The sequence below is a fragment of the Periplaneta americana genome, chromosome 15 (assembly GCF_040183065.1).
Source record: "Periplaneta americana isolate PAMFEO1 chromosome 15, P.americana_PAMFEO1_priV1, whole genome shotgun sequence".
Classification (NCBI taxonomy): domain Eukaryota; kingdom Metazoa; phylum Arthropoda; class Insecta; order Blattodea; family Blattidae; genus Periplaneta; species Periplaneta americana.
Genome location: NC_091131.1, coordinates 52,503,696 through 52,517,069, shown reverse-complemented (window position 1 = coordinate 52,517,069; position 13,374 = coordinate 52,503,696). Strand labels below are relative to the sequence as shown.

The following is a 13,374-nucleotide window of genomic DNA, read 5'->3' as shown; positions in this document are numbered from 1 at the left end:
ATTATTTATTTGAGGAGCATAGTATCAAAGTTAGACATCATTTTTTTGCGATTTCGAGATATCGATTGTTCTCATAGAATTTTGTATGCTGAATGCGACTCTGGAACTGTTTAGGTTCAAAAACGGACAGAACAGAGCGAAAATAGCACTTAATTGTGCGCTTTAGAATCAAAATGTAGACGACTCCACTGTGGCTTGGTTTCAAATTAGGACAATTCCTTCAGTAGCCAATGAGAAGCCCACATTCGTACCACCTATTCTCATCACGCATGGCAAATCCAAGATGGCTGATTGTTTATATAATCGGTTTATGGATGAATAAGTACTGTTTTACGTAAATTTGCTTTGAAACTGAGTTAGAAGAGACTTAAGGCTGGTTCACAATAAACCGGGAACGGAAACGACAACGAGAACTAGAATGGAGATATTGCTAAAATAAATGTATTTAAATGTGTGCATTCACAATTCAATTTCACCGGACTCCGACAAGCTTCTCGTTAATTGTGCATGCACACATTTAAATACATTTATTTTAATAATATTTCCTTTCTCGTTCTCGTTGTCGTTTCCGTTCCCGGTTTATAGTGAACCAGCCTTTAGATTCAAAAGTAGACAATTTCACTTTAAATATGGCTTCGTTTGGTTTCAAAAACAGACAACTCCATGACTTAGTTTCAGAGATGGACAACTTCACTTTTTCAATTTAAACTGCGACCTGAATATTAATTTTAATCACATTTTGAGATTTAAAAAAATGTTTCTATGACCAATGAGAATGTTTAAAAAAATGTACGTATAACGGTGACATTGGTTTCCAAGGATCTAGTTCTTCGCCTCTCCTGTAAAAAAAAGCAAAAGTGGAGTTGTCCAACTTTGATACCAAGCTCATCATTTGTTTGTACACCTGGCCAAGTAGATCATATTTAAAGAAGAGACTGATGTTGTAACATTTGGATAACTACTTCTATTTGTCACCATCGTCATTATTACGAAGTTATTTAATCGTGTCTGGCAGCAAACCAGTCACGTTGATGCTGAATTCTTGTGTGTTTATTCACAGCAGACACGTGACGAGCTATCGACATGAATCACAACGAAATACTTTAATATTGCTATTGTCACATTTGAGTGCCACTACCTCGGAAAGCTGGTGACAGTGTAGATTCTCGGAAAGAGGGAAATGCCCACCCTTGACCATATTATACATTACAACACTTTAACCAGGACTCCTTAGTAAAATTAAATGTAATAGCACGTACAGAAATATGTGGTCATTCTATGTTTGCACACAATGTAGAAAATAACAAAGATAGAAAAAAAGAAAGACAAGAAAAAGAAAAAAAGACAATCATTAATAAATCAAGATAACCAAAGAAAGAAAAAAGAACATGTATGTATGTATGTATGTATGTATGTATGTATGTATGTATGTATGTATGTATGTATGTATGTATGTATGTATGTGAGTATGTATGTATGTATGTAGCATATATATGTATGTATGCATGCATGCATGTATGTAGGCTATGTATTATATATGTGTATGTATGTAATGTAGGTCTATGTATGTATGGTATGATCAACTGTGTAAACAAGTTTTAATCCTGGTTGAGTGTAAGAGAAGGCCTTAAGGCCTTAACTCTGGCAGGTTAAATAAAGCCATTATTATTATTATTATTATTATTATTATTATTATTATTATTATTATTATGTAAGTACGTACGTACGTGAATAAAATTTATAACTGGGCGTTAAAGCATAGGATGAAAATAAATGGTTCTAAAAGTAAATCTATAACATTTTGTAAAACCCGAGAGGAAACTAGTCTTAATTACGAATTCAGTGGTGTTGTAATTCCGCAAGAACAATGTTGTAAATACCTGGGAGTGTATTTAAACTCCAAATTTTCTTGGGGAGAGCATGTTGATAATGTTACGGGTAAAGCATGGAGGGCACTTCACTTTATTATGAGAATCTTGAGAAAGGCTAGCCCCAAATCGAGGGAAATAGCATATCTAACGTTAGTGCGACCGTTAATGGAATACGGAACTACATGTTGGGATCCCTATAGAATATATCAGATAAATTCCTTAGAAAGAATCCAGCATAGGGCAGCTAAATTTGTTAAAGGTAAAAGAGAAGATGGAAACGATACGATAAAAGAACTTAAATGGGAAACTTTGGAAAACAGACGTAGGAAAACTAGAATAACATCATTGTATAGAGCACATCTAGGTCAGAAAGCATGGGTAGACATAACGGCTCGGTTAGAAAAGCCAACGTACTATGGTAGGAACGATCATGATTTTAAAATCAAATGTAGGAAACAGAAAACGGATGTAGGTAAATTCTCATTTTTAAATATAACTATAAATGATTGGAATGACCTACCTGCAGCGGTCTTTGAGGGCTGTCCTTCCTTAAGGAGATTCAAGAATAATTTAAAAAGTTGTGTATAAAGTGCAAATTAAAATTAAGGTGACATTCAACATTTAACTTTTTAAGGTGACATGTATTTATCTAGCCTGACGAGTTTACTTCCTTGGTTTGAATTGTAAATTATTTAAAAATAGCGTGTAAGAGGGCCTTAGACTAGAAATGTTTAGTTTAAATGTAGTTCTGTTTATAAGTATGCATAAGGATGTAATTATTTGACTTATTTGAACTGTTGTATCAGTGAAGCGAGGTGAGTCAGTGAAGTTATGGTTTTACAGTGCAGTGAACAGTTCCGATCAGTGATAATTTATAGCGTCAATGAAATGTGTTCTATAGTGTCAGTGAAATGTGTTACAGAGTGTCAGTGAAATGTGTGCTAAAGTGTCAGTGAAATGCGTCATAGTGCCACTACAGGGAATGAGATGAGAGTAAAGTGAAAGACTATTGAAACTTGTGTAGGACCTATACATAATTATGTAGGTTGTATTGTAAAATTAGGTATTTTATTTATGTTTTATTATTATTGTGTTAAATTGCATTGTGTATTCTTATTGTATTGTGTATGAAATTGTATATGTGTTGTAAAATTGTATTGTGTATTGTAAATTTGCTTATCATTTTATTGTGTATTGTTAATATTGTATATACCACTGCCACCGGGTGTTTGCTCACTCGCAGTGTAAATAAATACATACATATGTATACGTATAGGCCTATAGTTATGCATACATACACGCACGGATAGATGGACGAACGGATGGATGGTTTAATGATCTAGTAGAAGGATGTGAGTTCGTGGAGAGCAGATTAATGAAACCTAGACGGATGTATGGATGGACGGACAGATGGTTGGATGTATAGACAGCAGAAGAGAATAAGAAAAAAAAAGAAATAACTACAAACATGTGAATAAATAATGAAGAAGAAAAGGAGCAAAAAAAGAAAGGAAGCATAAACTAAATATAGAGAGAAAAATAGAAAAAATAGAAGTATAAATCGGAAGAAATAAAGAGAAATACAAGAAGGCACATGAAGTATTTGAGTAAATGAAAGAAGAAATCAAGGGATTAATTATTTAATGAATTTATTAACTAATGACTTCAGATAGATGGCTATATGGATAAATACATGGATATTAGATGACATCGATGGATGAGTGGCAGTAAAGATTAATGGATAGATAAGGATTGATAAAGAATAGGTGTGTAAATGAATACACGAGTTGGTGGATAGATGTACGAACAAAAGAAATAAAGATATGATAAATGGAAAGAAATGAGAAAGAAGTGAATTCTTACAAGTATAGATGAATAGGCCTAAATAAACGAATAAATTTTAAAATGTAATGAAAAAGTAAAGTAAATAAAAAATGAATAATTGAAGAAAATAATAAATAACAGTTCAGTAATAACGAATTTATGAATAAGTTTACCTAGAATTAGGCCTGTAAATTGAGTTTCATAGCGGAATGGTGTTTGTGAAAGAAAAAATAATTCCAGTTATGCCGTGGATAAATTTCTCTTTCGTTATTTCACTTTTCTTAACGAACTTTTCAGTCCCGCACGTCGACGTTACACACTACGAAAACAGTGAAAAGCGTGTAACAAACATCGTGTTAATGCCTTTCTAAATTCGCCTGCTGCATCTAAGTCGCCAAGGCAGATAACAAGCCCTCCGTAAACTTTTAATGACTTCGGGAATGCCAACTTCAACACGACAAAACTCGTTAAACAGGGGAGTAAACTAGCACTGCACAATATTCTTACACGCTCGAATAAAACTTCATGAAATTTTCTCTTAAACATCTTGTCAATCTAAAATTGTATAAAACTGTCTCCACTCTCTAAGATTCTAAAGCTTGAAAGAGTATAACATTATGATTAGGTGGGGTAGAAAACAAAATTCCTCTGACAGAACACGCCACTGCTAATATCCAGACAAATATCTCACGCGTGACACATTTTTTCATCGAGACATGAAGTACTGATCTTGAAACTGCTGGCATTAACATTATGAAAGTTTGTATCGTCGTTTTCCTGCAATAACTCCTATGTGACGTATTTATCGATTTTCAGATTTTTACTCTATTAAATAACTTAAACAGTGATATAGCAAATAATAAAATCTCCTATATGCAATTATATTTATTTCTTTCGAAAATGTAAGAACTCATTATCTCCTATGTATGGCTGCCATAGGATGAATGAATGTGTTTTTCTTCCTACTGAAAAATTGTATACTTTGCACATAGGAGTTATTGCAGGAACAACGACGATATGTGAAATAAACGATCATAATTATGTCCTAATAAAACAACCGAACGTAATTTTATAATAACTAAATACCAGTATAATGAAAATAATTATTTCAATTTCTTTTGCTAAAATTATAGCAACTTGAATGGTTTCTAGTAAATAAAGAGTTTTTTTAAGCTTCTGTGCATCATCTAGACTAGACTAACCGATACTGGGATCAAATGTGATAGCCCATATATTATAACTTTTAAAATTTACAGTTTCGAAGTGTGAAGATTAAAAAAAAATTGGCATATTATAATTTATTCTAAACAGTAATATAGTTTTTTTTATACACCAGCATTACAAATAGTCTACATTGTTATTCAAAATCGTTAATAAAATTGTATTAATGGCGTTTTATAACACGCGTGCAATGAAATTACCATAGTAACAATTACGTCATTAACTAGTTTGTATTTGTAACAGTGCTACGCCAAAACATCAATATTAATTAAAACAACTTCTAAAAGAAAATAAATATTTTATTAATCAATAACGCAATCTTACTTTTGGACATTAAAATTAAACATAACATTTAAATATAAAATTTAATCAACTGATCTGTTCACTTTTTCTGAAATATTTTTTGTTTTCTAAATATCCAACCATTTCATAAATTTCTCGTGTTCTTTTTCATGGCTTTCATGAGATTTTCGAGAATTAAACCAATTTGTACTGTATAAGTTTCTTTTAAAGTATCTGTTGGTAAATTAATTTCCATATTAATTAGCAACATTTTCAATAAATACAAGACGTCACGAGTATATTGCAAGCTTTGTTTCGGAGCAATTGATTATAAATTAACCCATTTTGTCTTCATTAACTATTTTATTTCATTCAGTTTTCTGCCCAAGGGCAGATCTTTCACTGCAAACCCAGCTTTCTCCAATCTTTCTTATTTTCTGCCTTCCTCTTTGTTTCCTCATATGATACATATATATTAATGCTGTCTATCATCTGATATCTTCTTCTACCCCGAACTTTTCTCCCGTTCACCTTAAAAGTGTCCTTCCCAGCATCCCCCTCCCGGACATCCGAATGGGGGGATGGTATACATCCGGAATCTTTTACCGTGGAAAGACTCATCATGCCATGTTTGTAGTTTTTCTTGGGAAAGATAAATGCGGTAGCTTCCCATTGCTTTCCGCACACCACTCTGTCTTTCGCATCTTAAAAAGATCCCAGGGGCCCCAGCGTGGAGGTGAGGAGAGTGGATTTGACTAATTAGGCCCTCCGGACTTCACCGAAATTCACCGCAAGGGTTAAATTAATATCAGTTATATCAGGGTTTTTGACCCTATCAGAGACCGGGAAATCCCAATTAGTTTACTAACTATGTTATAATATTATTATACATAAACAGTAACATATGAAACTCGTTACAAGGTTATTTATTTATTGCATTTGTAAAAATTAGGACTCGTCGCTTCATCGTTTCCTAAACATTAACTCACGCAATAAAGAATAACACTATAAACTAATTTCAAAATATATTATTATTTCAAACGGTTCAAACGGCCTTAATAGCAAATATTTATTAATCATAAAACATAATGTATATTTTATTGCTTACAAACTGTCACAATCTTTTTCTGCATTTTAAATCAGAAAAATTAATAAATACACTTCATATGTGCCTGCCTTTCGAATGTTTGTGGGCATATTTAAAAGTCTTTAAGTAATCGTAGGGCCTATAATCTTCACTTCAGATCCATATTATTAACTAACTCAATCTATAAGAAACAGATTTTTTGTGTAAACCTATTAAAAGTGAATGTGCAACAAAAGCACAGTAGAGCATCGATTATCCGAAACAATTGCGGTCGGGGGGTTTTCGGATAATTGATTTTTTGGATAACCGATAATTTACGAAAACAAATTGTACCGATGTCATAGGAGCAGCATGAAACAAAGAAACACTGATATTAAACACAAAACTGTACATACAGTACATATTTTGTATCACACGTCTTATAAATAACACAGAAAACTGACTAGCCTAGTTTGACAAGTTCAAAACGGCCATTAAAGTAGCCTACGATTTAGGAAAAGAAGTCCAAACTTCTTTTTGCTTCAGAGCTGAGACTTGTTTTTTTTTTTTTTTTTTTTTTTTTTTTTTGCCGCTAAATCTCGCAAACAGCGCTAGCGAAACTTCTACATGGCACGCGCGCAAATTCAAAATTTTCCCACTGGAACGCTTTCGGTTAACCGATGTTTTGGTTGATCGATATTCGGATAATCGATCTTCTACTGTAACTTCATTTGGTTCCACATCTTCCATCTGCAGTCAATTCTGTGGCTCCAAAATAAGTATAGGTTTATGATTTATCAAAACAGGTCGTCCTCAGTGGTGAGGTGTTTGCCATACTAATCATTAAATCCCGAGTTCACGGGTTCAGACACTGCACAGCTATAAAAATCCTTTGTATGGCTTCCCTAGGAGTGAAAACAGAGGCCGGTGATCCCTCATCATAAATTTATGGTGCGTAAAAAATCTCCTTCCTAAATAATGGTAGTTTCAGGAAATGATTTGACACGTTTCCTTGCTTATGTCAAAATTTAAGTTCCCTAGCCATCATCCTAACTTATCTCACATCATCGAGAGCAATGAATTCCGCCTTACAGGAGAAGTAGAATACTCTGCTGTACTAGCAGAATTCCAAAAAGGTCTCAGCTGACCACATCTAGAGACACTAGAAATCAACTAAGAATTAAGTTTCAATTCACTAAAATCATTCTCCTCGGTAATCAAGTGGTTTATCATTATATTCGGATCCATGGGTTCAAATACGATCCATAAAACTGTTAGAAAGGCTTCGTTCGAAGGAAAAGTGAAGCTGTAGGTCCCGAGTTTCAGATTTACTATAGGGTAAAGGTTGGTAATATTGTGATACGAGTGATATTTTTGAGAATTTATTACAGTCTTACTGAGCGAGAGAAGGACCAATTTTGTGCAGCTATTTGCCCATGAACATTCCCTTAATACGTTGATGCAAAAAATCGATCTTCCTCTCGCTAACAAGCAAACATTCTGATGGGGACAGATAAAAAATTATTTTTTTTTCTTCCACCATGTTAATAGTTCCAAAACAAGTGCTTACACAAATTTTGCCCACTCGAACGCAATTATGATGGCCATAAAATAATGTTTTCCTGAAAGGTAGAAAACACAATTTCATTGAAAAAAATGTATTGTGACAGATACAACAACAGTTGAGCTATTTTCCAACATATTCCTCACTGGAATTGAGACATTTGTCATACCGTGGAGTCAACAGAGAGGTGCAGACGGCTGTCACACACTGGTTCCGATCCCAGGCGGCAGACTTCTACGACACAGGGGTACGAAAGTTGATCCCACGGTATGACAAATGTCTCAATTCCGGTGTGGAATATGTTGAAAAATATCTCAACAATTGCTGTATCTGTTCCGATAAATCTTTTCATGAAATTTTGTTTTCTTTCTGTAAACGGCCACAGGGAAACTTATTTTTACAGCCCTCGTAATTGCATTCGAGTGGCCAAAATTTGTATAAGCACTTGTTTTGACATTATTGACACGGTGGAAGAAAAAAATTACTTTTTTATCTGCCGCATATGAGAATGTTTGCTTGTCAGTAAAATTGTAATAAATTCTCAAAAAGAACTATCACAATATTACCAACCTTTACCCTACCTAAAATATCCCCGTTTCTGAATAATATGATTTGCGTCAAAAGTTATCTGTTGTTTCTTGTGGTCTTGAAGATCCATGTCGATAGTGGTAGATAAACTTCTGTGGGAAAATGTAAAAAAAATGAGATGAAGAAAAATACTTCCGAAATAAGAAATAGGTTTATACCACAAACTACAATTTTGAAATTTGCCGGTCGTTTCTCGCTATCCTACAAAAATGTGAAATTTACAGTTTTCCCTCGCGAACCTCATAATACGAAATTAACGCATCCTCTTTTTTGTGTTGACTTATAACGTCTGAGCAGGATGTTAGAGGTGTAATAAAGGTTGAACCTTCACGCTAATGTTCTGTTAATTTGGTTGTCGTGCGACAAATAGTGGCTGCAGTCTACCAAAATAGTATCTGACATAGAGGTGCGTAAGAAACAGAGGTGTTATTGAATTCCTCACTGCCGAACAAATTGCACCCATTGACATCCATCGACGCTTGCTGAAGGTGTGATTCTTTTGGATGTCCTGGAGCATGGAGAAACTGTCAGAACTGAAAGTTACAAGAAGACGCTGGCTAAGCTGAAAGCCCGAATTTCCAGAGTCAGGGCAGAGAAGAAAACCTTTCGTTTGCAGTAAGATAACGCCCCACAAGGCCCTATAACCTACCAGTTTCGCGACCACCGAGCACGTTGCAAAAATTTTGCTGGATTGTCTTAAGACATCCACCGTACAGTCCGGATTTAGAGCCTTTAGACTTCCATCTCTTTGAGCCTATGAAAGACGGACTATGTGGACAATATTTTTTAGACAAGGATAATGTCATCGCAGCTGTAAGAAGTAGCTGTGTCTGCTGGTTTAGATTTTTACGAGCGCGGCATGCAGGCTCTTATTCATCACTGGCAAAAATGTATAACGAATGGTGGTGACTATGTGGAAAAATAACTGTATCTAGCGGAAATCTTGCTCCATTTAACTGTGTTATTATGCTCCCTGTATCTGTTGTAGTTTCCATGAAAATAACTAGGAGACATTACTTTCGGAACGATTCTCGTACAACCAAAATTTTCCATTTCTTTTACGTCCACCTAAAAAAAAAGAAAAAAAAATTACCGTTCATCTGAAAATAAAACTGTGAAAGCTCTTTCGTCTCTGGAAAACGCGAACATATTTCTGGCACGTACTATACTCACTCAGTACTGTTTACTGTGACCTTAAGGCGACTTTGACTGCATACGCGGTCTTGGTTCTGTGTGGAGGACGTGTGGAACTTTACTAGTAGAAGGGTCGAGAGCGAAGTACATTAAAAAACTCAGGTACAATAAAATTGAAGTAAAAATAAATTGATGTCCCTGTATAAAGTAAGCAAAGAAAATAATATTGATGTATTATTATCACCGGCGAGCTAACAACTATCAATAACTTAGGAATTACACATCTTATCTTAAGTCTGCTCATGAATATAATAATAATAATAATAATAATAATAATAATAATAATAATAATATTATTATTATTATTATTATTATTATTATTATTATTATTATTATTATTATTATTATTATCAAGATGCAAGACAAGCAACTCAGTGCAACCAAGCGTTGAGCCGTATCGAATGAAGATAATAATAATAATAATAATAATAATAATAATAATAATAATAATAATAATAATAATAATAATAATAATTTTACGTATGGTATTCTCTATCTAGGTCCCGCGCCGTGGCGTGGTGATCTAAGGCATCCTGCCTAGGACTCGCGTTATGGAATGCGCGCTGGTTCGAGTCCTCATGGGGGAAGAAATTTTCTCATGAAATTTCGGTCAGTGTATGGGACCGGTGCCCACCCAGCATCGTGATGCATTTGGTGAGCTACAATAGGTAGCGAAATCCTGTTGCGAATGCCAGCTATAACGGCTGGGAGGATCATCGTGCTAACCACACGAACCTCCATTCTGGTTGGATGATCGTCCACTTCTGCTTCGGCATGTGGGCGTGAGGCCAGCAGCCGGCTGGTCGGTCTAGGTCCTTCACGGGCTGTAGCGCCACGGATTATTATTATTATTATTATTATTATTATTACTATTATTATTATTATTATTATTATTCTCTATCTAGGTTTCTATCCCCCCTCATCAGATATCTTAATTCGCACTCTGGATGATATAACTTTACAAATATATCTGTGAAGATAAATTAAGCGAGTTTTCGCAAGGTCAAGAATTAGTGGCAAGTTAGGTTTGGTTTGTTTAAGCTTTTGGTATGTCTTGCATATAATTTGTTAGATAGATATATGAACAGATTTATTCTGGACCAAAAAGTGGAGCGCTTTCCCGCGTAGTGCAATATAATGGTGGTACCAATAGGTTACGTGGTGATTTCAGGTGAAAATAATAGGTTAGATATATAAGAAACGAAGGTATTTGGGACGGGTGTGGTGGGTTTATAGCTCCCGCAGTGATCACATTATTGTCTTTAGAATGATGCGTTTAAATTTCGAGATTATTTTCAATGACGTAAGTACGTTTTTTCTCCCGTGTTTGGTACGTGGCGGGATCGAAGATCCTCAATAAAACAGTAAACCTGCTGATGAGGATTAGCTCAACTGTCACTGGATCAATAGTGACAATAGATGGACAATGCAAATTTGAAACAACCGGTAGCAATAGTTCCGGGTACTCGATTGTGATTAGTAGCCCATTTATGGGCCTCATTAGAAAAAAAGAAGTAAATAAGAGGCATTCTGACCTTGTGGATTCTTGAAATATCCCCATTTCGGTAGTCCAACGGCGGCAGCGCCAACGGCGAAGCAGATGAGACCTAAGCAGGCCACTGCAGACGAGTACAAAGCCTTCTTATTGTTACGATTGGCCATAATTGAAACCACATGCTGCGTTGGTTCACAGACACCATCACACATACACCATTTGAAATGCACCACTATTACTCCACCAACCTGTTTCTTTTATGTTATGTTTGGAATACACTTTTCTCGGCGAGAAAAACACACACAGTTGGTCGGTTTTAACCTCAAGATGATTATAGCAATTAGTAGTGCGTACACTAAACAACATTCACTTTTTCTCACCCCATCATATATGTAAAATCTCTGTTTATTAAGAATGACAATAGGATGGGCAATGCAATAGTAAGCGAAGCGTCAAAATGGCGGGAAATCACTTCAGCTATAATACTCTTTTTATAACATCAATAACAAGAAATTAACAACAATGTGTAGCATTGTAACAGGATAATCATTTCATAGAACCTTTCTCGTCAAAGAGAAAGCAATGACAATACGGACTCAATTTCATATCGAAATAAGAAAATGTAAGAGAGTCTAATGTTTTCATAAATAAATAAACAATTTTACACAATCACAGACTTTTAAAATAACGTTTATATTTTTGGAATTAATTTATAACAATGGCAATAATTGAATTTTTGTGGCTTTTTTCATTTATCACCATAACAGTAACTGTTCGAATTAAACGTTTCTAGATACCCAGATGGGACACTGTAGGTGGCTAGAATATTGGTGGTGGTTACAAAGGGCGTGTACATGTATGTAAAATGTGTGGAGAGTCAGTTAATGTAAAGCATAAGAGTCGTTGCAAAACAGCGGCCCTTTACCAAGTGCCACAAACCACAAGAGGTTATCCACTTCACTTTCTCTCCCCACGTTTTAATTAAGAAAAAAATTAATTCGCTTCTTGAGCCGAACTTCCTGATAACCCTATTTAACTTGTAACTTAACCACACGTCACTTGAAAGACTTCACTCTTCTTTCAAACTAACGATAGGCGATGTAAACATAACCTCAAAAAAGAATCACTTCAAGGTTCGTAAAAACAATCTTTCAACTTTAGAAGAAGGTCCTCTTTGAATTCTAAAAGGCACATCTCAATTTGGAGGCACAAATACCGACACAAAACACGTACACAATTCTTCAAACAACTGATAAGTCTTTGAAATGTATGAAACACTTCCTGATTGTTGTATGGCGCAACAATGCGCGTTATACTCGGAGTACTAAACTTGCTACTGTAACGACGACTGGGTGACGTTACCTTCGACTTTTCCCTCCTTCTTCTTCTCTCTCTTTCTCCGCTTTTGAAATACTTATAGAACTTAACTCATACGTCATTGGGACTGGAAAAACATTCTTCTCGACTTTTACGACGGAGAAATACGTGCCTTGCACACGGCGACACTAAATGAAAGACGCACGCTCCGCGATTTAGACGATCCAGGTTCGAGGCACGGTGATAGTCCGTCAAATGCCTCATCCAATTACAAGGTATTGTAATATTTTTACTGCACATGCAAAAGTCTAGCTGTGATCTGGCACAACGAGCGAGAAAACCAAGTTTTGAAACCACCTTGCATGACGTGTAGGAAGGGGTTTCGGGGTCGGGGGAAGAGGAGAAGTCAGACAAAGTGGAAGGGGATCAGGGGAATATAACTATGTCTAGATATATACTCACTATAGCTAGAGTACGCTCGGCAAGCCATGACAAGCATGGAGTTCAATACGCGCTGCATTATTATACAACTAACATGTATTTGCCGCCGCTGTATGCGCAGAGTTATTGATGTGTGATTTGTATTTGTATTGAGACACATGATCGTGGGTTCGACTTTCATTTATCATCTACCTTTAGAAATTGAGCTTTTGGCCATTCCTATTCACCCTCTAATGAGTAGCCTACTATAAGTCTAAAAAATTACTTTCACAAGTAGTGGAACTGGTAATGTGCACAGTATGGTCCAAGTCCTATGTAGTATTAATAATATGCAGAGATAGGAAGTTGGTACCAAAACTGTTAAGTTGTGTGAACTTGGCCTATATCTCTACCGAATGGAAAGTATTAACGCAACTCTCAATTCAGTGAACCAGAACGACAAACACGATAAACACGTACAACAACCGGGTAGTAGCCAAACATGTGCTTCAATCGTTCACGGCCGTAGAAA

The 13,374-nt window shown here is 35.4% G+C and overlaps 1 protein-coding gene across 1 annotated transcript in view; it reads right to left on the bottom strand.

The window, feature by feature from the left end:
* LOC138714927 (uncharacterized) overlaps nt 1-12,784 on the bottom strand; it is a 285,934-nt gene extending 273,150 nt beyond the window's left edge. Inside the window, exon 1 of the mRNA XM_069847214.1 lies at nt 11,146-12,784. Within this exon, the coding sequence (XP_069703315.1) occupies nt 11,146-11,317 (172 nt within the window). The 5' untranslated portion in view covers nt 11,318-12,784. The remainder of the gene's footprint in view (nt 1-11,145) is intronic.
* Between the last annotated feature and the right edge of the window lie 590 nt (nt 12,785-13,374).